Genomic DNA, 25,660 nt, shown 5'->3' with positions numbered 1-25,660 from the left:
AAATGGGGAAAATGGTGAAAAAATGAGAAAAATATTGGGGAAAAATGGGGAAAAAATTCAGGAAAAAATGGTGAAAAAATGAGGAAAATTGGAGAAAAAAATGAGGAAAATATGACAAAAAATGGGGGAAAAATGGGGAAAAAAAGTAGAAATTTTGGGGAAAAATGGGGGAAAATTTGGGTTTGGGGTTACTGGCTTGTACTGGTTTATACTGGTTTGGACTGGGAGAGGAAAAATGGGGAAAAATGGGGAAAAAATGAGGAAAATTGGTGAAAAAATGAGGAAAAAATGACAAAAAATGGGGAAAAAATGGGGAAAAATGAGGAAATTTTGGGGAAAAATGGAGAAAAATGAGGCAAAAATGGGAATAAAATGGGAAAAAAGTGGAGGAAAAAATGGAGAAAAATGGGTGAAAATTTGGGAAAAAATTGAGGAAAAAATTGGAGAAAAATTGGGGGAAAATTTGGGAAAAAATGGAGAAAAAATGGGGAAAATTGTTGCAAAAATGAGGAAAAAATTGGGGGGAAAATGGAGAAAAATGGTGGAAAAATGGCAGAAAAATCAGGGAAAAATGGGGAAAAAATGGGGGAAAATGAGGAAATTTTGGGGAAAAGTGGGGAAAATTGGGGGGAAATTGGGGTTTGGGGTTACTGGTTTGTACTGGTTTGGACTGGGAGGGACTGGGAGGGGAAAAATGGGGAAAAAAGGGGAAAATATGACAAAAAATGGGGAAAAATTGGTGAAAAAATGGGGAAATCAAGGGGAAAAATGGGGAAGAAAGGCTTAAAAATGGGGTTTGGGTTATACTGGTTTATACTGGGAGGGACTGGGAAGGAAAAATGGGGAAAAATGGGGAAAATATGATTAAAAATGGGGTAAAAATGGGGAAATTATGGGGAAAAATGGGGAAGAAATGGTTAAAAATGGGGTTTGGGGTAACTGGTTTGTACTGGGAGGGACTGGGAGGGGAAAAATGGGGAAAAATGGTGAAAAAACAAGGAAATTTGGTGAAAAAATGGGGAAAAAAGATGAAAAAATGGTGAAAAAATGATTAAAAATCAGGGAAAATTGAGAAAAATGAGAAAAAGTGGAGAAAAAATAGGGAAAAATGGGGGAAAATTTGGGAAAAAATGGGAAAAATTGGGGAAAAAATGGGGAAAATGAGGAAAAATTGTGGAAAATGAGGAAAAAATGGAGAAAATGGAGAAAAATGGGGAAAAAATTGGAAAAATTGGGAACAAATGGAGAAAAATGGGAAAAAATGGGGGCAAAAATTGGTGAAAAAATGGGGGAAAAAGGAAAAAAATTGGGAAAAAATGAGAAAAAATTGAGGAAAATGGGGAAATTGGGGAAAAATTTGGAAAAAAGAAAAAAAAATGAGGAAAAAATTAGGAAAATTTCAGGAAAAAATGGAGAAAAATGGGGGAAAAGTGGTGAAAAATGGGAAAAAATTGGCAAAAAAATGGAAAAAATGAGGAAAAAATGGAGAAAAAATTGGGGGAAAATGAGAGGAAATGGGAAAAAAATTGAGGAAAATGGGTGAAAAGGGGTTAAAAAATGAGAAAAAAATTAGGAAAAAATGGGAAAAAGGAGAAAAAATGGACAAAAATGGGGAAAATTACCACAAAATGGAAAAAATAGGAAAAAAATGGTGGAAAAATGAGGAAAGGAAGGTAAAAAATTGGGAAAAAATGGGAAAAATTGGGGGAAAAATGGGTGAAAAAATGGGAAAAAATGGGGAAGGGAGAAAATGGGAAAAAATAGAGGAAAATGGGGAAAAAAATGAGAAAAAATTGGGGAAAAAATGGGAAAATTTGGGGCAAAATGGGGGAAAAATAGAACAAAAGGGGAAAAAATGGGAAAAATGGGAAAAAAATGAGAAAAAAATGGGAAAAAATGGACAAAAATGGGGAAAAAATAGGAAAAGTTGGGAAAAATGGGAAAAAATGGAGAAAATGAGAAAAAAATTGGGAAGAAATTGAGAAAAATGGGGAAAAATGGTAAAAAAATGGGAAAAATTGGGGAAAAAATTGGCAAAAAAAAGCAGAAAAATGGCAGAAAATGAGGAAAAATTGAGGAGAAAATTGAGGAAAAAATGGTGAAAAAATAGAACAAATGGGGGAAAAATGGGGAAAAATTGAGAAAAAATGAGAAAAAATTGGGGAAAATGGAGAAAAATGAGGAAAAATGGAGAAAAAATTGGAAAAAAATTGGAAAAAAGTGGAGAAAAAGGGAGAAAAAAATAGTAAAAAAATGGAGAAAAATGGAGAAAAATGGGAAAAAATGGTGAAAAAATTGGGAAAAAACGAGGAAAAAATGGGACAAATGAGAAAAAAAATTGGAAAAAATGGAGAAAAATTGGAAAAAAAATGGAAAAAAGTGGAGAAAAAGGGAGAAAAAAATAGTAAAAAATGGGAAAAAATGGAAAAAAATGAGGAAAAAATGGAGAAAAAAATGGAGAAAAAATGGGGAAAATGGAAAAAAATGGGGAAAAAAATGGAGAAAAATGGGGAAAAAATTGGGAAAAAAATAGTAAAAAATGGGAAAAAATAGGGAAAAAATGGGAAAAAAATGGAGAAAAAATAGTAAAAAAAAAGGGAAAAATGGAGAAAAATGGGAAAAAATGAGGGAAAAATTGGGAAAAATGAGGAAAAAAAATTGGAAAAAAATGGAGAAAAATTGGAAAAAATTGGAAAAAAGTGGAGAAAAAGGGAGAAAAAAATAGTAAAAAAATGGGAAAAAATGAGGAAAAAATTGGGGAAAAATGAGAAAAAAATGGGAAAAATTGGGGAAAATGGGAAAAAATGGGCAGAAAAATGGGGAAAAATAGGAAAAATTGGGAAAAAATTGGGAAAAAACGTGGAAAAAAATGGAAAAAATTGTGAAAAAATGAGAAAAAATGGGGGAAAAATGGGGAAAAATTGAGAAAAACAAGGAAAAAATTCAGGGAAAAATGGTGAAAAAATGGGGGAAAAATGAGGAAAAAATTGGGAAAAAAATGAAGAAAATGGGAAAAAAATTGAGGAAAATGGGGAAAAAATGTGGGAAAATTTAGAAAAAATGAGAAAAAAATGGGGGAAAAATGAGAATAAAATTATGAAAAATTCAGGAAAAAATGGAGAAAAAATGGTGAAAAATGAGGAAAAAGTGCTGAAAAAATTGGGGAAAAAAATCGGAAAAATGGGAAAAAATGAGAAAAAAATTTGGAAAAAATAGAGAAAAATGGGGAAAAAATAGTAAAAAAATGGGGAAAAAATGGGAAAAAATGTGGAAAAAAATGGAAAAAATTGGGAAAAAATTGGGAAAAATTGGGGAAAAATGGGAAAAATTTGGGAAAAAATGGGGAAAAAATGGGAAAAAATTGGGAAAAAATGGGAAAAATTGGGAAAAAATGGGAAAAAAATTAGGAAAAAATTAGGAAAAACAGAGGAAAAAATGGGGAAAAAATAGTAAAAAATGGGGAAAAATCGAGAAAAATGAGGAAAAAATTAGGGAAAAAATGGAGAAAAATGAGGGGGAAATTCAGGAAAAGTTTGAGAAAAAATGGGAAAAAGTTGAGGAAAAAATTGGCGAAAAAAAATGGAGAAAAAAATGGAGAAAAAATGGAAAAAAATTGGCAAAAAAATGGGGAAAAATGAGAAAAAATGGGGAAAAAATAGTAAAAAAATGGGGAAAAATGGGAAAAATTGGGAAAAAATTGGGGAAAAAATGGAGAAAAAATGGAGAAAAATAGGAAAAAAATGGGAAAAAATTGGGAAAAAATGGGAAAAAACTAGGAAAAAAATCAGGAAAAACAGAGGAAAAAATGGGGAAAATATAGTAAAAAAATGGGAAAAAAATCGAGAAAAATGAGGAAAAAATTACGGAAAATGAGAAAAAAATTGGGGGAAAAATGGGAAAAAATTGGAAAAAATGGGAAAAATGGGAAAATTTGAGTTTCTTACTGTTTTTTCTTGATTTTTCCTGTTTTTTCTGGTTTTTCCTGGTTTTTCCTGGTGTTTTCTGGTCCCTCAGAGGTCCTTGGCTCTCTGGGCTCCCTGATTGGCTCAGAGCTGCCGGAAGCTCTGGAACTCGCGCTGCGATTGGCTGAGGGCGACGATGACGTCATCAGGGTGGTGTGAGTAACCGGAAATCCCGAAAGTCCCGAAATTCCTAAAATTCCTGGAAAAAATCCGGAAAAATTAGGAAAAAATGGGGAAAAATGCAAAAAAAAAAGGTGTAAAAGTGGGAGAAAAAAATGGGGGAAAAAAGGCAAAAAATCCATGAGAAATTCCAAATATTCCCAAATATTCCTTAAACTTCTTGGGATTTTTCCAAAAATTCCCAAAATCCTGGAAAAAATGGGGAAAAATTAGGAAAAAATGGGAAAAAATGGTGAAAAGTGGGAAAAAAATTGGGAAAAAAAGGTAAACAATCCACGTGGGAAATTCCAAATATTCCCAAATATTCCCTAAAATTCTCAGAATTTTTCCCAAAATTCCTGAAAATCCTGGGAAAATGGGGAAAAAGGCGAAAAAATGGGAAAAAATGGGGGAAAATGGTGAAAAATGGGGAAAAAATTGGAAAAAAAAGGTAAAAAATCCACGTGAGAAATTCGAAATATTCCCAAATAGTCCTTTAAAATTCCTGGGATTTTATCCCAAAATCCTGAAGAAAAATCCAAGAAAATTGGAAAAAATGGCAAAAAAATTGGGGGGAAAAAAGGTAAAAAATCCACGTGAGAAATTCCAACTATTCCCTAAAATTCCTAAAATTCCTGAAATCCCAAAAAGAAATCTGAAGAAATTAGGGAAAAATGGCCCAAAAAAAGGGGGAAAATTCAAAGAAAAATTCCAAGAAATTTCCAAAATTTATCCCAAAAATTACCAGAATTCCCCCCAAAAAAAATTCCTGGCAAAAATAAGAAATTTAAAACAAAAAAAACCATGAAAAAAATTGCAAAAAACAGGGAAAGAACAGGAAGGGAAATGGAAAGAAATCCCCTGGAAAATCCCAAAATGGCAGAAGATTCCCAGAAATTTGTTCCAAAACATCTGAAATCCAAAAAAAACTTTGGAAAAGTTAGGAGAAAATGGGAAAAATGTGAAAAAAATAGCAAAAAATCCAAGTGAGAAATTCCAAGCATTCCCAAATATTCCCTAAAATTCCCTAAAATTCCCTAAAACTCCAAGAATTTATCCCGAAAATATGAAATCCTGGAAAAATTCGAAAAACATTCTGAGGAAATGAAACAGAATGGAGGAAAAATGTTTTTAAAATGGCCAAAAAAATGGATGAAAAAGGCAAACAAAAAATATCACCTGGGAAGCTCCAAAATCCCAAAAATATTCCTGAAAATTCCCGGAATTCCCAAAATTTCATGAGACTTATCTCAAAAAACGCCAAATTCCCAAAAATTCCGAAGACATTTCCAGAAAATTCCGAAAATTTGAGGGGAAAAACCCAAAAATTGAGGGGAAATGGCGGAAAAAAACCCCGAAAAAATCCCAAAAAATATCCCAAAAAATTCCCAAAATTTAAAAAAAAAATTCCCAAAAATTCCCAAAAATTCCCAGTTCCCTCCCAGTCCCTCCCAGTCCCACCAAATCCGCGAATTTTGGGTTAAAATCCTCATTTTTTCAGCTTCTCCCCCTTTTCCCCTCACGCCTCAAAATGGCGGCGCCCACAAAAAGGCGGGCGGAAGTCCCTTTTGATTGACAGCCCGCGCCAACCAATGGCGCACCGGGAGAGTCCGGAAGTCGCGCCCGAACTACAAAACGCGCCATTTTCGAACGTGGCAAAGCGCTGAGGGGAAACCGGAAGTGCCTCCGCCGCCATTTTGGATGTGGGGCCGTGAGGGCTCCGCGCTTCCCTCCCAGTATAAACCAGTAAAAACCAGTATAAACCAGTTCAAACTGGTGTTCGCAGCTCGGTGCTGGCCGCCGCCGTGTCGGAGGTGATGAAGGAAGGAATGGCGCCGCTGCTGCCCAAGGTGATGCCGGTGCTGGAGGGAGCGCTGAGGCCTCTGGTGAGAGAGGTGGGTTTGTACTGGTTTGTACTGGGAGGGACTGGGAGGGACTGGGATTGAACTGGGATGGAACTGGGATGGACTGGGATTGAACTGGGATGGACTGGGATTGAACTGGTTTATACTGGGATGGACTGGGAGGGACTGGGAGGGACTGCGATGGAACTGGGATGGACTGGGATGGACTGGGATTGAACTGGGATGGACTGGGATGGACTGGGATTGAACTGGGATGGACTGGGATGGAACTGGGATGGACTGGGATTGAACTGGGATTGAACTGGGATTGGACTGGGATGGACTGGGATTGAACTGGGATGAACTGGGATTGAACTGGTTTATACTGGTATGGACTGGGATGGACTGGGATTGAACTGGGATTGAACTGGGATGGACTGGGATGAACTGGGATGGACTGGGATGGACTGGGATTGAACTGGGATTGAAGTGGGATGGACTGGGATGAACTGGGATGGACTGGGATTGAACTGGGATGGAACTGGGATGGACTGGGATTGACTGGGATGAACTGGTTTATACTGGGATTGAACTGGGATGGACTGGGATGGACTGGGATGGACTGGGATTGAACTGGGATTGAACTGGGATGGACTGGGATGAACTGGGATGGACTGGGATTGAACTGGGATGGAACTGGGATGGACTGGGATTGACTGGGATGAACTGGTTTATACTGGGATTGAACTGGGATGGACTGGGAGCCCCAAACTGGTCCAAACTGGTCCAAACTGGTCTCCCAGCCCCAAGCCGACGCTCCTGATTGGCTGCTGAGTCTCCATGATGACGAGGAGGGGGCGGAGCCTATGGAGGATGACGTCACCGAGTGGGAGGAGACTCTGGAGTGAGGAGATTCACTGGTTTATACTGGTTTAGACTGGTTTTGACTGGTTTTTACTGGTTTATACTGGTTTGGGGGTTTTTCCTTACTGGTTTGGGGTTTTTCCATACTGGTTTATACTGGTTTGGGGTTTTTTCTCCCCCAAACTGGTTTATACTGGTTTATACTGGTTCATACTGGTTTATACTGGTTCATACTGGTTTATACTGGTGCAGGCAGGAAGTGGGCGGAGCTTTCCCCGGAGTTGCCCAATCGGCACTGGGAGCACTGGGAGAGATGGCCGAGAACTGCGGGTAAGTGGTTTATACTGGTTTATACTGGTTTTTACTGGTTTTTACTGGTTTATACTGGTTTGAACTGGTCCAAACCGGTTTCCCCAGCCCTCCCTTCCTGCCCTACCTGGACTCCACCCTGTCGGCCATCTTGGATCTCGCCCAGGTCAGTCCTCCCAGTATAAACCAGTTCATCCCAGTTCGCCCCAGTTCCCTCCCAGTATAAACCAGTAACTCCCAGTTTGCTCCCAGTTCCCCCAGTCTGAGGTCAGAGCTGCAGCCTACGAGGCGCTGGGGAGTTACTGCCGCTGCGGGAGAGGAGAGGAGAGCCAGACTGGTTTGTACTGGTTTATACTGGTTTATACTGGTTTATACTGGTTTGGACTGGTTTGGGGGTTTTGCCATACTGGGAGTTACTGGGATGGACTGGGAGAGGATTTGAGTCTTACTGGGATGGATTGGGAGAGAATTGGGGGTTACTAGTTTATACTGGTTTATACTGGTTTATACTGGATGGGAGTTTTTTCCATACTGGGAGTTACTGGGATGGACTGGGATTGAACTGGGATGGACTGGTTTATACTGGGATGGACTGGGATGGACTGGGATGGACTGGGATTGAACTGGTTTATACTGGGATTGAACTGGGATGGACTGGGATGGACTGGGATTGAACTGGGATGGACTGGGATGGACTGGTTTATACTGGGATGAACTGGGATGGACTGGGATTGAACCATACCGATTTAAACTGGTTTATACTGGTCCAAACTGGCCCAAACTGGTTTATACTGGTTTCCCCCCAGCTCCCACCCCCAGCCAGCAGAGGGCGCTGCAGGCCCTGGTGGGCGGAGTCAAGTCGGACCCGGCAGTGGGCGGGGCCATGGGGGCGGTGGGCGGGGCCGGCCGCCTGCTGGAGCCCCCAGGCCACGCCCCCCGGGAATGGCTGGAGCCCATTGGCCGGGCGCTGTGTGACGTCATCGTCGGGGAGGTGAGGGGGCGGGGCTTAGAGGTGAAGGGGCGGGGCTTGGAAAAGTGGGAGGAGCTTAAAGTGAGTGGGAGGAGCTTAGAAAAAGGGGCGTGGCTTGAAGTGGGAGGGGCTAAGGGGAAGTGGGAGGGGCTTAGGGGGAAGGGGTGTGGCTTGAAGTGGGAGGGGCTAAAGGAAGTGGGAGGGGCTTGGGAGGCAAGGGGTGTGGCCTGGATTGGGAGGAGCCAAAGGGAGTGGGAGGGGCTTATGGAAAGGGGATGTGGCTTGAAGTGGGCGGTGTTTAAAGGAGAGGGTGTGGCTTGAAGTGGGAGGGGTGTGGCTTGAAGTAAGGGGTTAAAGGGAGTGGGAGGGGCTTAGGAGGAAAGGGGTGTGGTTGGAAGCGGGTGGGGCTTAAGGAAGTGGGAAGGGCTTATGGGGAAAGGGGTGTGGCTTGGAGTGGGAGGGACTAAAGGGAGTGGGAGTGGCTTAGGAAAAGGGGTGTGGCTTGGAGTGGGCGGGGCTAAAAGGAAGTGGGAGGGCCTTAAGGAGGAAAGGGGTGTGGCTTGAAGTGGGAGGGGCTTGTGAGGAAAGGGTGTGGCTTGAAGTGGGAGGATATTAAGGAAGTGGGAGGGGCTTAGAAAAGGGGGAGTGGCTTGAAGTGGGTGGGACTACATATACTGGGAGGGGCTTAAGAGGGAAGGGGCGTGGCTTGAAGTGGGAGGGGTTTAAATGAGTGGGCGTGGCTTGCAATGGAGGGGTGGGGAGGTATGGAGGTGGGTGGAGCTTGGAGTGGGAGGAGCTTGAAGGAAGTGGGCGGGGCTTGGTTTGGCTGGAAGTGGGTGCAGTTTAAAGGGGTGGGAGGAGCCTAAGAGGGAGGGGTGTGGCTTAAAGTAGGTGTGGCTAGAGGGAGGTGGGCGGGGCTTAAAGTGGGTGGGGTTTACATGAATGGGATTGTGGTAAGCAGAGTGGGAGGGGCTTAGAAGAGAGGGGCGTGGCTTGAAGTGGGCGGGGCTAAAGGAGGTGGAAGATGCGTGGAGTGGGAGGAGCTTAAAGTGGGAGGGGCTTAGAAGGGGTGGGAGGAGCCTGGAGTGATGAAACATACAGTGGTGGGAGGGGCTTACAAGGGGGCGTGGCTTCGAATGGGCGTGGCTTGAGGGAGTGGGAGGGGCTTAGAGTGAAGGGGCGTGGCTTAAATGGGTGGGGCTAAGAAGTGGGAGGAGCTTAAAGGGACATTTATTTCCAGGCGGTGGGAGGGGCTTGGAGGGAGGGGCTTGGAGCTGGTGGGCGTGGCTTGAAGTGGGTGGGGTTTGGGTGGGCGGAGCTTAAAGGGGAAAGCATTGGAAAGAGTGGGAGGAGCTTACACTGGGAGGGGCTTAGGATGAAGGGGCGTGACTTAAAGAGAAAGGGGGAAGTGGGACGAGTTTAAAGTGGGAGGGGCTTAGGAGGGGTGTGGCTCTGAGTGGGCGGGGCTAAAAGAGGTGGGAGGAGCTTAGCATTGGAAGCATTTAAAGGGGTGGGCGTGGCTTAGGAAGAGGGGGCGTGGCTTAGCCCAAGCCACTCTCCAAGGAGTGGGCGGGGCATAAAGTGGGCGGGGCTTGGATGAGTGGGCGGGGCTTGGAGTGGGAGGAGCTTAGAAGGCCTTTCTGGGCAGTGGGCGTGGCTTAACGGGGTTAATGACTGGTGGGCGTGGCTTAATTGGGGTTAATGAATGACTGGTGGGCGTGGCTTAATTGGGGTTAATGACTGGTGGGCGTGGCTTGATTGGATTAACCCCTTGTGGGCGTGGCTAGAGTGGGCGTGGCCTCACCAGCCCCTCCCCCTCAGGTCGCCAGCGCCAAATCCGATGACGTCACGGCCGATGCAAATGAGGTGAGGGTGGGCGTGGCTTCCCGCCAAACCCCGCCCCCTTTAGCCCCGCCCACCTCCCTGCCTCACCAACCGACCAATCCCCTTCCAGCGCTTCGCCGAGCTCCGCGAAGTCGCCTCCGATTGGCTGCCCCAGCTGGGCGTGGCCATGGCGCGGGAGGGCGTGGCCCAGACCGGAAGGGGCGTGGCCTTCCCGCCATCCTACTTCCGCCGCCTCCTCCCCTCCCTATTGGCCGGCCTGGCTGACCCCGCCCAGCCCGGGGTGAGGTCGTGGGCGGCGGCCGTGATTGGCCAGCTGTGCCACGCCCTGGGCGGGGAGACCACGCCCTTCTTGCCGGATTTGGGCAACGCCTTCCGATTGGCCGCCAAGGACGAGGAGCAGGAAGTGCGAGCCAACGCCTTCTACGCCATTGGGCGGATCGGGGAGGCGATCGGCCACGCCCACCTGGAGTATCCCACCAATCAGGGGGCTGAGGGGGGTTTGGCCACGCCCACATTGCCATATATGGGTATAGAGGGTGGGGTTGGGTGTGGTTTGCCATATATGGTAATTGGCTCCGCCCCTTTTCCATATATGGTAATTAGTTGAGGGAAAATTGAGAGAAAATTCAGGAAAAAATGATGAGACATTCAGGAAAATTTCAGTTAAAATTCAGGAAAAGTTGTGGAAAATTGAGGGAAAATTCAGGAAAAATTCACTGAAAATTCTACAAAAATTCAGTAAAAACTCGCTAAAAATTCACTAAAAATTCTTTAAAATTCCGTAAAAATTCGCTAAAAACTCACTAAAAATTCTATAAAATTCAGTAAAAATTTGCTAAAACTCACTAAAAATTCACTAAAATTCAGTAAAAATTTGCTAAATATTCTACAAAAAATCAGGAAAAATTCGCTAAAAATTCACTAAAAATTCTTTAAAATTCAGTAAAAATTCGCTAAAATCTCACTAAAAATTCCATAAAAATTCTATAAAAATTTTGTAAAAATTCACTAAAAATTCAAGAAAAATTCAGTAAAAATTCAGTAGAAATTCCATCAAAATTCTATAGAATTCACTAAAAATTCCATTAAAATTCAGTAAAAATTCGGTGAAAATTCACTAAAAATTCTATAAAAATCTAGTAAAAATTCCATAAAAATTCAGTAAAAATTCAATAAAAATTCCATAAAAATTTACTAAAAATTCCATAAAAATTCAGTAAAAATTGCATGAAAATTCAGTGAAAATTCATTTAAATTTCTATAAAAATTCTGTAAAAATTTGCTAAAAATTCCAATAAAATTGACTAAAAATTCTATAGTTTAGTAAAAATTCCATTAAAACTTAGTAAAAATTCCATAAAAATTCACTAAAAATGCAGTAAAAATTCCATTAAAATCGTGTAAAAAATCTCTTCAAATTCAGTTAAAATTCTATTGCAAAATTGCATAAAAATTCTGTAAAAATTCCATAAAAATTCCATAAAAATTCACTAAAAATTCACTAAAAATTCACTGAAAATTCACTAAAAATTTCCTAAAAATTCCATAAAAATTCAGTTAAAATTCACTAAAAATTCACTAAAAATTTACTAAAACTTCTTTAAAGTTCCATAAAAATTTCATAAAAATTCCCCAAAAATTCCATAAAAATTCCGTAAAAATTCCATAAAATTCACTAAAAATTCCATAAAAATTCACTAAAAATTCCATAAGAATTCACTAAAAACTCACTAAAAATTCAGGAAAAATTCACTAAAAATTCGGTGAAAATTCACTAAAAATTCAGGAAAAATTCAGGAAAAATTCACTAAAAATTCCATTAAAATTTAGTAAATTCTCGAAAATTGCAAAAATTCACTAAAAATTCCAGGAAAATTCACTGAAAATTCCAGGAAAATTCACTAAAAATTCCATTAAAATTCACTAAAAATTCTATAAAAATTCGCTAAAAAATCTGTAAAAATTCACTAAAAATTCCATAAGAATTCACTAAAAATTCAGGAAAAATTCACTAAAAATTCGGTGAAAATTCCATAAAAATTCAGGAAAAATTCACTAAAAATTCCTTTAAAATTTAGTAAAAATTCCTCAAAAATTCCATAAAAATTCACTAAAAATTCCTTAAAAATTCACTAAAATTCCATAAAAATTCACTAAAAATTCCATAAGAATTCAGTAAAAATCCAGTAAAAATCCATAAAAATTCGCTAAAAATTCTGTTAAAATTCCGTAAAAATTCACTAAAAATTCACTAAAAACTCACTAAAAATTCCATAAAATTCACTAAAAATTCACTAAAAACTCACTAAAAATTCTGCAAAATTCACTAAAAACTCACTAAAAAAACCTCTAAAATTTAGTAAAAATTCGCTAAAAATTCCGTAAAAAATCACTAAAAATTCGCTAAAAATTCCATAAAAGTTCACTAAAAATTCAGTAAAAATTCCCTAAAAATTCAGTTAAAAATTCACTAAAGATTCACTAAAAATTCACTAAAAACTCACTGAAAATTCACTAAAAATTGCATAAAAATTCATTAAAAATTCACTAAAAATTCAGTAAAAATTCCTAAAAATTCACTAAAAATTCACTAAAAATTCCAATAAAAATCAGTAAAAATTACATAAAAATTCAGTAAAAATTCACTAAAAATTCACTAAAAATTCACTAAAAATTCTGCAAAATTCACTAAAAACTCACTAAAAAAATCACTAAAATTTAGTAAAAATTCCATCGAAATTCTGTAAAAAATCCATTTATATTCCCTAAAAATTACTAAAAATTCACTAAAAATTCCATAAAAATTCACTAAAAATTCACTAATAACTCACTAACAATTCAATAAAAATCAATAAAAATTCACTAAAAATTCACTAAAAATTCACTAAAAATTCCATTAAAATTCACTAAGAATTCTGTAAAGATTCACTAAAAATTCACTAAAAGTTCACTAAACATTCTGTAAAAATGACTAAAAATTCAGTTAAAATTCCCTTAAAATTTAGTAAAAGTTCCATAAAAATTCACTAAAAGTTCGCAAAAAATTTACTAAAAATTTACTAAAAATTGCAGTAAAAATTCACTAAAAATTCCAAGAAAATTACAAAAATCACAAAAAAATCTATTAAAAATCAGTAAAAATTCGCTAAAAATTCACTAAAAATTTAGTAAAAACTCCATAAAAATTCCCCAAAAATTCCATAAAAATTCACTAAAAATTCACTAAAAATTCAGTAAAAATTCAGTAAAATCCATAAAAATGCTAAAATTCTGTTAAAATTCCGTAAAATTCTATAAAATCACTAAAAATTCACTAAAAATTCCTATAAAAATCCCTAAAAATTCGCAAAAATCCAAAAAAACTCACTAAAAATTCCACAAAATTCATTAAAAACTCACGAAAAAATCTATAATTTAGTAAAAATTCGCTAAAAATTCCGTAAAAAACCACTAAAAATTCACTAAAAATTTACTAAAAATTCTATTAAAAATCAGTAAAAATTAGCTAAAAATTCATAAAAAAATTGAACATATTCAACTAAAAATTACTAAAAATTCCATAAAATTCACTAAAAAATTACACTAAAAAGTTCACTAATAACTCACTAACAATTCAATAAAAATCAATACAAATTCACTAAAAATTCACTAAAAATTCGCAAAAAATTCGCAAAAAATTCACTAAAAATTCACTAAAAGTTCACTAAACATTCTGTAAAAATGACTAAAAATTCAGTTAAAATTCCCTTAAAATTTAGTAAAAGTTCCATAAAAATTCACTAAAAATTCCAAGAAAATTACCAAAAAATCACTAAAAATTCTATTAAAAATCAGTAAAATTTCGCTAAAAATTCACTAAAAATTCACTAAAAATTCACTAAAAATTTAGTAAAAATGTAGTAAAAATTCCATTAAAATTGTGTAAAAATTCACTAAAAATTCCATTTAAATTCACTAAAAATTCACTAAAAATTCGCTAAAAATTCCATAAAAATTCACTAAAAATTCACCAAAAATTCACTTAAAATTCACCAAAAATTCACTGAAAATTCACCAAAAATTCACTAAAAATTACATAAATTACCTAAAAATTCACCAAAAATTCATCTCAAAAATTCCATTAAAATCAGTAAAAATTCGCTAAAATTCACTAAAAATTTAAAGTAAAAATTTAGTAAAAATTCCATTAAAATTGTAAAACTCATTAAAAATCACAAAAAATTAAATGAAAAATCCACTAAAAATCCCTTAAAAATCAATAAAAACTCACTAAAAGTCTATAAAATTTAGTAAAAATCAAAAAATTGCAAAAAATTCACTAAAAATTCTAGTAAAAATAAGTAAAAGTTCAGTAACAATTCCATAAAAATTCAGTAACAATTCACTAAAAATTCCCTAAAAATTCTATAAAAATTCACTAAAACTTTCATTAAAATTCACTAAAAATTCACTAAAAATTCACTAAAAATTCACTAAACATACCATTAAAATTCACAAAAAATTCACTAAAAACTCCATAAAAATTCCACAAAAATTCCAAAAAAATTACCTAAAAATTCACTAAAAAATGTGTAAAAAATCACCAAAAATCCACCAAAAATCCAATTAAAATTCCCTAAAAAATCCATAAAAACCCCAAAAAATCCCCAAAAAATCCCAAAAACTCCCAACCCCCTCCTGTCCTTGGCCCCGCCCCTTTTTCCTTATTTGGGCGCAGGTGGGCGTGGCCAGGGCTGGAGCTGTGCAGCCACGCCCTGCAGGGGGAGGAGCCTGGCAGGGTCAGAGACAACGCGATTGGAGCTCTGATCAGACAGCAGGGGGCGCCAAACCAACTGGTTTGTACTGGGAGGGACTGGGAGGGGAAAAATGGGGGGAAATTGGGAAAAATTTGGGGAAAAATGGTGAAAAAATGAGGAAAATTGGTGAAAAAATGGTGAAAACATGATTAAAAATGGGGAAAAAATTGGGGAAAATTGGGGGAAAAATGGGAAAAAATTTGGGAAAAAATGGAAAAAATTGGGGAAAAAAGAGAAAAAATAGGGAAAAATGGGGGGAAAAGTGGGGAAAAAATGGGGAAAAAATGAGGAAAATGTGGAGAAAAATTTGGGTTAAAGTGGGAATTTCATACTGGGATTGAACTGGGATGGACTGGTTTATACTGGGAGGGACTGGGAGGGGAAAAATGGGGAAAATTTGGGGGAAAATTGGGGAAAAAATGAGGAAAAATGGGGGAAAAATGGGGGAAAATGGGGAGGAAAGGGTTAAAAATGGGGGGAAATGGGAACTGGAGTTACTGGTTTGGACTGGTTTGTACTGGGAGGGACTGGGAGGGCAAAAATGGGGAAAAAATGGGGGAAAAATGGGGAAAATCGGTGAAAAAATGGGGAAAAAGTGATGAAAAATGGGGGAAAAATGAGGAAAAATGGGGAAAAAATGGGGGAAAATGGGGAGGAAAGGCTTAAAAATGGGGGAATTGGGGTTTGGGGTTACTGGTTTGTACTGGTTTGGGACTGGGATGGACTGGTTTATACTGGGAGGGACTGGGAGGGGAAAAATTGGGGGAAAAGTGGGGAAAATTTGGGGGAAAAATGGGGAAAATTGGTGAAAAAATGGGGAAAAAATGCTGGAAAATTGGGGGAAAAATGGGGAAAAAAAGATGAAAATACGGAGAAAAAATGGTGAAAAAATGGTGAAAAAATGAGGAAATTTGGTGAAAAAATGGTGAAAAAATGACTAAAAATGGGAGAAAAATTGGGGAAAATTGGGGGAAAAATGGGAAAAAATTTGGGAAAAAATGGAAAAAATTGGGGAAAAAAAGAGAAAAAATAGGGAAAAATGGGGGGAAAAGTGGAGAAAAAATGAGGAAAATGTGGAGAAAAATTGGGGTCAAAGTGAGAATTTCATACTGGGAGGGAACTGGTTTATACTGGTTTATACTGGTTTATACTGGGAGGGACTGGGAGGGGAAAATGGGGGAAAAATTGGTGAAAAAATGGGTAAAAATGAGGAAAAATGGGGGAAAAAATGGGGGAAAATGGGGAGGAAAGGGTTAAAAATGGGGGAAAAAACTGGGGTTACTGGTTTGTACTGGTTTATACTGGGAGGGGAAAAATGGGGAAAAAATGGGGAAAAAATGATGAAAAATGGGGGGAAAATGACTAAAAAATGGGGAAAAAATTGGGGAAAAATTGGGAAAAAATGGGGAAAAATTAGGGAAAAAATGAGAAAAAATGGGGAAAAAATGAAAAACATGAGAAAAAAATTGGGAAAAAATGGAAAAAAAATCGGGGGAAAATTGGAAAAAAATGAGAAAAAATTGGGAAAATGGGAAAAAAATTGGGAAAAATATTGGGAAAAAAATGGGGAAAAATTGGGAAAAATATTGGGGAAAAAATGGAAAAAAATGAGAAAAAAATTGGGAAAAAAAGGGGAAAAATGGGGAAAAATTGGGAAAAAATGAGAAAAAAATTGGGAAAAAATTGAAAAAAATGAGAAAAAAATTGGGGAAAAAATGGGGAAAAAAATTGGGAAAAATATTGGGGAAAAAAATTGGGAAAATTGGGGAAAAATTGGCGAAAAAAGAAGAAAAAATGGGGAAAAAATTGGGGAAAAAATGATGAAAATATGGAGAAAATGGGGAAAAATGGGGAAAAAATTTAGAAAAAATTGGAAAAAATGGGGGAAAAAAGGGGAAAATTGGGAAAAAGGGAGGAAAAAATAAGAAAAAAAAGAAAAAAATGAGAAAAAAATGCAGAAAAATTGGGAAAAAATGAGAAAAAAATTGGGAAAAGTATTGGGGAAAAAAATGGGGAAAATTGGGGAAAAATTGGCGAAAAAAGAAGAAAAAATGGGGAAAAAATTGGGGAAAAAATGATGAAAATTGGGAGAAAATGGGGAAAAAGGGAGAAAAAATTTGGGAAAAAATTGGGGAAAAATGGGAAAAAAATGGGGAAAAAATGAAAAAAATGAGAAAAAAATTGGGAAAAAAATGGGGAAAAATTGGGAAAAAATGAGAAAAAAATGGGGAAAAATGGGGAAAAATTGGTGAAAATGGGAAAAATTGGGGGAAAAAAAGGAAAAAATGGAGAAAAACCGACAAAAAAATTGAAAAAAGTGTGAAAAATTTGGGAAAAAAATGAGAAAAAAATTGGGAAAAAATGGGAAAAATGGGAAGAAAATTACCAAAAAATCCTGGGAAAAATGTGGGGAAAATTGGGGGAAAAATGAGAAAAAAAATTTTTAAAATTGGGAAAAATTGGGGAAAAATTGGGAAAAAATGGGAAAAAATTGGGAAAAAATTGGGGGAAAATTGGGAAAAATTGGAAAAATGGGGGAAAAAAATGGAAAGAATTGGGAAAAAATTAGAAAAAATGAGGAAAATGAGAAAAAAAATAGAAAAAATGGGGAAAAAATGGGGAAAAAAAACCAAAAAAACTTGCGAAAAATGGGGAAAAAATGGAACAAAATGAGAAAAAAATGGGGAAAAATTGGGGAAAAATGGGAGAAAAAGGAGAAAAAAACTGGGAAAAAAAGAGAAATAAAGGAGAAAAGAATTGGGAAAAAAATGGAAAAAAAAGAGAAAAAAATTGGAAAAAAATTGAAAAAATGAGAAAAAAAATTGGGGAAAAAATGGAAAAAATTGGGGAAAAAATGGAAAAAAATTGGGAAAAAATAGAAAAAAAGAAAAAATTGGGAAAAAAATGAAAAAAATGAGAAAAAAATTGGGAAAAAAATGGAAAAAATTGGGGAAAAAAATGGGGGAAAAATTGGGAAAAATATTGGGAAAAAATGGGGAAAAAATGGGGGAAAATTGGGAAAAAAGGAGAAAAAATTGGGAAAAATGAGAAAAAAATTGGGAAAAATGGGAAAAAATGGGGAAAAAATGAAAAAAATGAGAAAAAAATTGGGGAAAAATGTTGGGAAAAAATGAGAAAAAAATTGGGAAAAAAATGGGGAAAAAATTGGGAAAATGGGAAAAAATTGGGAAAAATATTGGGGAAAAATGGGGAAAAATTGGCGAAAAAAGAAGAAAAAATGGGGAAAAAATTGGGGAAAAAATGATGAAAATATGGAGAAAATGGGGAAAAATGGGGAAAAAATTTAGAAAAAATTGGGAAAAAGGGGAAAATGGGGAAAATTGGGAAAAATGGAGGAAAAAATTGGGGAAAAAATGGAAAAAATGAGGAAAAAATGCAGAAAAATTGGGAAAAATGAGAAAAAAATTGGGAAAAATTATGTAAAAGTGGAAAAAAATTTGGGAAAAATTGGGGAAAAATGGGAAAAAATGGGGAAAAAATGAAAAAAATGAGAAAAAAATTGGGAAAAAAAGGGGAAAAATGGGGAAAATTGGGGAAAAATTGGCGAAAAAAGAAGAAAAAATGGGGAAAAAAATGGGGAAAAAATGATGAAAATATGGAGAAAGTGAGAAAAAAATTAGAAAAAATGGGGAAAATGGGGAAAATTGGGAAAATTGGGAAAAATGGGGGAAAAAATAAGAAAAAAATGGAAAAAAGAGAAAATTGCAGAAAAAATGGGGAAAAAATTGAGGAAAAAAATTGAAAAAATTATGTAAAAGTGGAAAAAAATTTGGGAAAAAAAAGGGAAAAAATGGGGGAAAATGGGGAAAAATTGGGAAAAAATGAGAAAAATATTGGGAAAAAAATGGGGAAATTTGGGGAAAAATTGGCGAAAAAAGAAGAAAAAATTGGGAAAAAAGGACAAAAAAATTGGGAAAAAATTGGGGGAAAATTGGGAAAAATGGGGGAAAAAATTGGGAAAAATTATGTAAAAATGGAAAAAAATTGGGGGAAAATGGGGAAAAAATGGGGAAAAAAATGAGAAAAAAATTGGGGAAAAAATGGAAAAAAAATGAGAAAAAAATTGGGAAAAAAATGGAAAAAATTGGGAAAAAATGGGGAAAACTGGGAAAAGTGATTTTTTCCTGGTTTCAACTGGTTTTAACTGGTTTTTACTGGTTTTTGCTGGTTTTTGCTGGCTCAGGTTCTCCCCCTGCTGCTGCCAGCTTTGCCTCTGAGGGAGGATTTGGAGGAAGAGGAGGAAGTGATGAAATTCCTGCTGCGAGTGGAAATTGAGGAGGTGAAAGAGGGAAAAAATTGGGAATTTTTGGGAAAAATTTGGGGAAAAATTTGGGAAAAGTTCGGGAATTTTTGGGAAAATTTTCGGGAAAAATGTGGGAAAAATTTGGGAGTTTTTGGGAAAAATTTGGGGAAAAATTTGGGAAAATTTGGGAATTTTTGGGAAAATTTTGGGGAAAATTTTGAGATAAATTCGGGAATTTTGGGGAAAATTTTGGGGAAAAATTTGGGAAAATTCGGGAATTTTTGGGAAAATTTTGGGGAAAAATTTGGGAAAAGTTCGGGAATTTTTGGGAAAATTTTGAGGAAAAAATTGGGAATTTTTGGGGGAAAAATGGGAAATTTCTGTCCAAAAAAATGGGAAATTTCTGCCCAAAAAAATGGGAATTTCTGCCCAAAAAAATGGGAAATTTCGACAAAAATTTTGGGGAAAAATTTGGGAAAAAATTGGGAATTTTTGGGAAAAATTTGGGGAAAAATTTGGGAAAAGTTCGGGAACTTTGGGGAAAATTTTGGGGAAAAATTTGGGAAAAATTCGGGAATGTTTGGGAAAAATTTGGGGGAAAAATTAAGAATTTTTGGGGGAAAAATTAGGGAAAAATTGGGGAAAATTTGGGGAAAAATTTGGGGAAAAATTATCCCAAAAATTGGGGGAAATTTGAGGAAAATGGTCCCAAAAATTGGGAAAAATTTGGGAGAAAATTGGGAATTTTTGGGGGGAAAATTGGGGGAAATTTGGGAAAAATTTGGGAAAAATTTGGGAATTTGTAGGGAAAATTGGGGGAAAAAATGGGAATTATGGGGAAAAAATTGGGAAAAATTTGGGAGATTATCCCAAAAATTGGGGAAAGTTTGGGGAAAAATTGGGAGAAATTGTCCCCAAAATTTGGGAAAATTTGGGAAAAATTTGGGAATTTTTGGGGGAAAAATTAGGAATTTTGGGAGGAAAAATTGGGAATTTTTGGGGAAAAATTTGGGGAAAAATTGGGAGAAGTTTGGGGAAAATTATTACAAAAATTGGGGGAAATTTGGGAGTAATTTGGGATTTTTTGGGGGGAAAAAATGGGAGGTTTTGGGGAAAAAAATAAGAATTTTTGGGGGAAAGATTAGGGAAAAATTGGGAAAAATTATCCCAAAAATTGGGGAAAATTTGGGAAAAATTGGGAAAAATTTGGGGAAAATTATCCCAAAAATTGGGGAAAATTTGGGAAAAATTTGGGAAAAATTGGGGAATTTTTGGGGAAAAATTGGGGAATTTTTGGGGAAAAATTGGTAATTTTTAGGAAAAATTTGGAGAAAAATTGGGAGAAGTTTGGGGAAAATTATTACAAAAATTGGGGGAAATTTAGGAAAAAATGGGAATTTTGGGGGAAAAATGGGAATTTTTGGGAAAGAAATTAGGAATTTTTGGGGGAAAAATTAGGGAAAATTTGGCAGAAATTTGGGGGAAATTATCTCAAAAATTGGGGAAAATTTGGGAGTAATTTGGGAATTTTTGGGGGAAAAAGGAGAATTTTTGGGGAAAAATTGGAGAAAATTTGGGGAAAAAATAGGGGAAATTATCCCCAAAATTGGGGAATATTTGGGAGAAATTTCAGAAAAATTATCTCAAAAATGTGGGAAAATTTGAGAAAAAATTGAGGAAAATTTGGGGGAAATTTGGGAAAAATTATCCCAAAAATTGGGGAAAATTTGGAAGACATTTGGGAAAAATTTGGGGAAATTATCCCAAAAATTGAGGGATATTTCAGAGAAATTTGGGAAAAATTTGGGGAAAATTTGGGAAAAATTTGGGGAAAAAAAGGAATTTTTGGGGGAAAATTGGGAATTTTTGGGGGAAAAATTAGGGAAAAATTGGGAAAAATTTGGCAGAAATTTGGGAGAAATTATCCCAAAAGTTGAGGAAAATTTGAGGAAAAATTGGGAGAAATTTGGGAAAAATTTGGGGAAATTATCCTAAAAATTGGGGAAAAATTGAGAGAAATTTGGGAATTTTGGGGGGAAAAATTTGGGAATTTTTGGGGGAAATTCGGAAAAAAATTGGGGAAAATATACAAAAAACTGGGAAAAATTGAAGAAAATTATCCCAAAAATTGGGGGAAAATTGGGAGAAATTTGGGAAAAATTAGGGAAAAAATTGGGGAAAATTTGGGGAAAAATGGGAAAAACTTGGGGAAAAAATTGGGGAAATTATCCCAAAAATTGGGGAAAATTTGGGAGAAATTTGGAGAAAATTATCCCAAAACTTTGGTAAAAATATCACAAAAAGTTGAGGGAAAAATCCAGAAAAAATTAGGGAAAAAATCAGGAAAAATTCAGAAAAATAATGATAATTTGAGGGAAAATTTGGGAAAATTGAATAAAAATTCAGGAAAAAATCAATTTAAAAATTAGGAAAATTTGATTAAAAATTCTGGAAAAAATCAAATAAAATGAAGAAAATTCAGTTAAAATTCAGAATAAAAATTGAGTAAAAATTGATCAAAAATTCGGTAAAAATTGAGAAAAATTTAGCGAAAATTCGGGAAAAAATCAGTTTTAAAATGAGGAAAATTTGATTAAAAATCAGAAAAAAATTCAGAATAAAATTCAGAAAAAATGAGGAAAAGTTGAGAAGAAAATTCAGGGAAAAAATCAATTTTAAAACGAGAAAAATTTGATTAAAAAATCAGAAAAATTCAAGAAAAAATCAATAAAAAATGAGGAAAAAATCAGAAAAAATCAATCTTAAAATGAGAAAAAATTGATTAAAAAATCGAAAAAAAAAAATCAGAAAAAATCAGAAAAATAGAAAAAAAAAAGAAAAATTGAGAAGAAAATTCAGGAAAAATCAATTTTAAAAAAAAAAAGAACAAAAATCAGAAAATTCATAAAAAAATCAGAAAAAAATTTAAAAAAAAAGTAAAAATTGAAAAAATTCAGAAAAAAATCAATTTAAAAAATAGAAAAATTTAATTAAAAATCAAGAAAAACTCAAAAAAAAAAAAAAAAAAAAACAAAAAACAAAAAAATGAAAAAATTTCATTAAAAAATCAAAAAAATTCACAAAAAATACCAAAAAATCAGAAAAAACAATCAAAAAAATCAGAAAAATTTAATTAAAAATCAAAAAAAACAAAAAAAAAAAACACCAAAAATTCCCCAAAAAACTCCAAAAAATTCCCAAAAAATGCCAAAAAATCCAAAAAAAATCAGAAAAAAAATCCCAAAAATTCCCCAAAATCCCCCAAAATTCCCAAATTTTCCCAAAATCCCTAATTTTTCCCCCAAATTTCAGCTTCTCCCCCACGTGGCTCAGGTGGTGAGAGGAGTTTGCCCAGCGCTGGGAAGAGTGGAGAAAGGTGAGAATTTTGGGGAAATTTGGGGGAAATTTGGGGATTTTTGGGAATTTTGGGGAAATTTTGGGAACTTTTTGGGTAAAATTTGGGAGTTTAGACATTTGGAAGTACAGGGGCCTGGGGAAACAGGGGGAATTTTGGGGAATTTTGGGGATTTTGAGAAATTTTGATGAAATTTTAAGGGGATACAAGAGAATTCTGAGGGAAATTTTGGGGAATTTAGGGGAATTTTGAGGGAATTTTGGGGAAATTTGGGGAAAATTTGGGGAAATTTGGGTGATTTTGGGGCATTTTGGGAAGATTTGGGGAATTTTGGGGATTTGGAGGGAAATTTGGGAGAAATTTGGGAATTTTGGGGGAATTTTGGGGAAATTCAGGGAATTTTTTGGGATTTTGAGGGAAATTTGGGGATTTTGAGGGAATTTTTGGGGTTTTGGCAAAATTGTGAGTTTAAGGGCTTTTGGGGGAAATTTTGGGGGAAATTTGAAATTTGGGGAAATTTTAGAATTTTGGAAATTGGGATTTTTGGGAATTTTGGGGTGAAATTTGGGAATTTTTGGGGAAAATGGTGAATTTTGGGGGAGAATTTGGGAATTTGGGGAATTTTTGGGAATTTTGGGGAATTTTGGGGAAATTTTGGGAACTTTCTGGGGGAAATTTGGGAGTTTTTGGAGAATTTTGGGAAATTTTGGGGATTTTTTGGGGAAAATGGTGATTTTTAGGGCAAATTTGGGGATTTTGGGGGAAATTTGGAATTTTCGGGTTTTTGGAGGGGTGGGGATTTTAGGGAGAAATTTTGGGAAATTTAGAAAATTTTTGGGGATTTTAAAGGGGAAATTCAGGGAAATTTTGAGGGGGTTAAAATTTTGGGGAAATTTTGGGACATTTGGGGAAATTTTGGGAATTTTGGGGTTTTTTGGGGATTTTTTGGGCAAAATTTGTGAGTTTTGGGGCTTTTTTGGGGGAATTTTTGGGAAAAATGGAATTTTTGGGGATTTTTGGGAGAAAATTGAAAAATTGAGGAAATTTGGGAGGTTTTGGGATTTTTTTGGGAATTTTGGGACTTTTTGGGGGAATTTTTGGGGAAATTTTGGGGATTTTTGGGGGAAATTTGGGAGTTTTTGGGAATTTTGGGATGAAATTTGGGAATTTTGGGGGAAAATGGTGAATTTTGGGGGAGAATTTAGGAATTTGGGGAATTTTTGGGAATTTTGGGGAAATTTTGGGAACTTTTTGGGGGAAATTTGGGAGTTTTTGGAGAACTTTGGAAAATTTTGGGGATTTTTTGGGGAATTTTTTTGGAAAATGGTGATTTTTGGGGCAAATTTGGGGATTATGGGGGGAATTTTGGGGTAAATTTGGAATTTTTGGGTTGTTTTTGTGGAAATTTGGGGATTTTTGGGAGAAATTTTGGGAAATTTTAGAAAATTTTGGGGGATTTTGGGGGAAATTTGGAGAAATTTGGGGAAATTTTGGGAAGTTTTTGGGGAAAATTTGGGATTTTTTGGGGAATTTTTGGGAATTTTGGGGGAAATTTGAGAGAAAAATTGGGATTTTTTGGGAATTTTTTGGGGGAATTTGGGGAAATTTTGGGGAAATTTTAGAAGTTTTGGAAATATTTTTGGGAATTTTGGGGACATTTTGGGAATTTTGGGGGTTTTTGGGGATTTTTTGGGTGAGATTTGGGAACTTTTGGGGAAAATGGTGAATTTTGGGGATATTTTGGGGGAATTTGGGGAATTTTGGGGAAATTTTAGGGATTTTTTTTGGATTTGGGGATTTTTGGGGGGAATATTGGGAGTTTTTCTGGAAACTTTGGGCATTTTGGGTAATTTTGGGACAATTTGGGGAAATTTTGGGGATTTTTTGGGAAATTTTGGAGGAATTTTGGGATATTTTGGAGTAAATTTGGAATTTTTGGGTTGTTTTTGGAGAAATTTGAGGATTTTTTGGGGAATTTTTGGGAAATTTTGGGAAAATTTTAGACATTTCCAGGGAAATTTTGAGAATTTGTGGGGAAAAATTGGGATTTTTTGGGGTTTTTTGGGGGGAAATTGAGATATTTTGGAAAGAAATTTGGGAATTTTGGGGGTTTGGGGATTTTTTGGGGAAATTTTTTTGGAAATTTTTTGAAATTTGGTAATTTTTGGGTAGAAATTTGGGAAATTTTGAAATTTAGGGGAAATTTTGGGAATTTAGGAAGGGAATTTTGGGGGAAATTTGGGATATTTTTCGGGGAAATGGTGAATTTTGGGTGAAATTTGGGAAAATTTTGGGAATTTAGGGGAAATTTTGGGAATTTTGGGGGAAATTTTGGGAAATTTTGGGGATATTTTGGCAGTTTTGGGAAATTTGGGATATTTTTGGGGGAAATTTTGCGGATTTTGGGGGCAAATTGGGGATTTTGGGAAAAATTTGGGATTTCAGGGCAGTTTGGGATCACTTTGGGGGGAAAAAGGGAATTTGGAGAGAAATTTGGGATTTTAGTGAATTTTGAACTCATTTTTACATCTTTTTTTCCCCATTTTTCCCTTTTTTTCCCATTTTTCAACTTTATCCTCATTTTCCTCCATTTTATTTATTTTTTCCCATTTTGTTTCCATTTTTTCTTTTCCCATTTTTCCCCATTTTTCCCCAATTTCCACATTTTTTTCCACTTTTCCCCAATTTTATCCCCAATTTTTCCCAATTTATTTCTATTTTTTCCTATTTATTTTTCCCATTTTCCCATTTTTCCAAATTTTTTTTTCTTTTTTCTCCATTTTCCCTTCATTTTCCACATTTTTTCCCCATTTTTTTCTTTTTTTCCATTTTTTTCCATTTTTTCCCAATTTTTTCCCCATAATTTCCCAATTTTTCTCCCAATTTTTCCTCATTTTTCCCAATTTTTTTTGTCTTTTTTTCCCAATTTATTTCCATTTTTTCCCATTTTTTCCCATTTTTTCCCAATTTTTCCCCAATTTTTTCCCAATTTTCCCCATTTTGTTTCCCCATTTTCCCCATTTTAAAAAATTTTATTTTTCCTTTTTTCTCCATTTTTCCCCATTTTTTCCCCATTTTTCCCTCATTTTTTCCCAATTTTTTTTGTCTTTTTTTTCCCAATTTATTTTTATTTTTCCCCATTTTTTAATATTTTATTCCCCAATTTTTCCCCAAATTTTTCCTCATTTTTTCCCAATTTATTTCCATTTTTCCCCATTTTTTCCCATTTTTTCCAATTTTTTCCCCAATTTCTTCCCAATTTTCCCCAATTTTTACCAATTTTTTCCCCTCA

The 25,660-nt window shown here is 35.5% G+C and overlaps 1 protein-coding gene across 1 annotated transcript in view; it reads left to right on the top strand.

The window, feature by feature from the left end:
- The window catches only part of IPO4 (importin 4), a 60,096-nt gene extending 37,540 nt beyond the window's left edge, over window positions 1-22,556 (top strand). Inside the window, exons 18-29 of the mRNA XM_085044425.1 lie at window positions 4,015-4,117; window positions 5,908-6,016; window positions 6,769-6,869; window positions 7,082-7,159; window positions 7,247-7,304; window positions 7,391-7,475; window positions 7,945-8,129; window positions 9,930-9,974; window positions 10,063-10,421; window positions 14,671-14,788; window positions 18,954-19,049; window positions 22,326-22,556. Coding sequence (XP_084900551.1) covers window positions 4,015-4,117; window positions 5,908-6,016; window positions 6,769-6,869; window positions 7,082-7,159; window positions 7,247-7,304; window positions 7,391-7,475; window positions 7,945-8,129; window positions 9,930-9,974; window positions 10,063-10,421; window positions 14,671-14,788; window positions 18,954-19,049; window positions 22,326-22,556 — 1,568 coding nt within the window. The remainder of the gene's footprint in view (window positions 1-4,014; window positions 4,118-5,907; window positions 6,017-6,768; window positions 6,870-7,081; window positions 7,160-7,246; window positions 7,305-7,390; window positions 7,476-7,944; window positions 8,130-9,929; window positions 9,975-10,062; window positions 10,422-14,670; window positions 14,789-18,953; window positions 19,050-22,325) is intronic.
- Window positions 22,557-25,660: the final 3,104 nt, after the last annotated feature.

The sequence above is a fragment of the Lichenostomus cassidix genome, unplaced genomic scaffold (genome assembly GCF_008360975.1).
Source record: "Lichenostomus cassidix isolate B80296 unplaced genomic scaffold, HeHo_3.0 HiC_scaffold_36, whole genome shotgun sequence".
NCBI classification, from domain to species: domain Eukaryota; kingdom Metazoa; phylum Chordata; class Aves; order Passeriformes; family Meliphagidae; genus Lichenostomus; species Lichenostomus cassidix.
The sequence above is the reverse complement of the archived record's forward strand: the minus strand, read 5'-3'. Positions and strand labels throughout refer to the sequence as shown.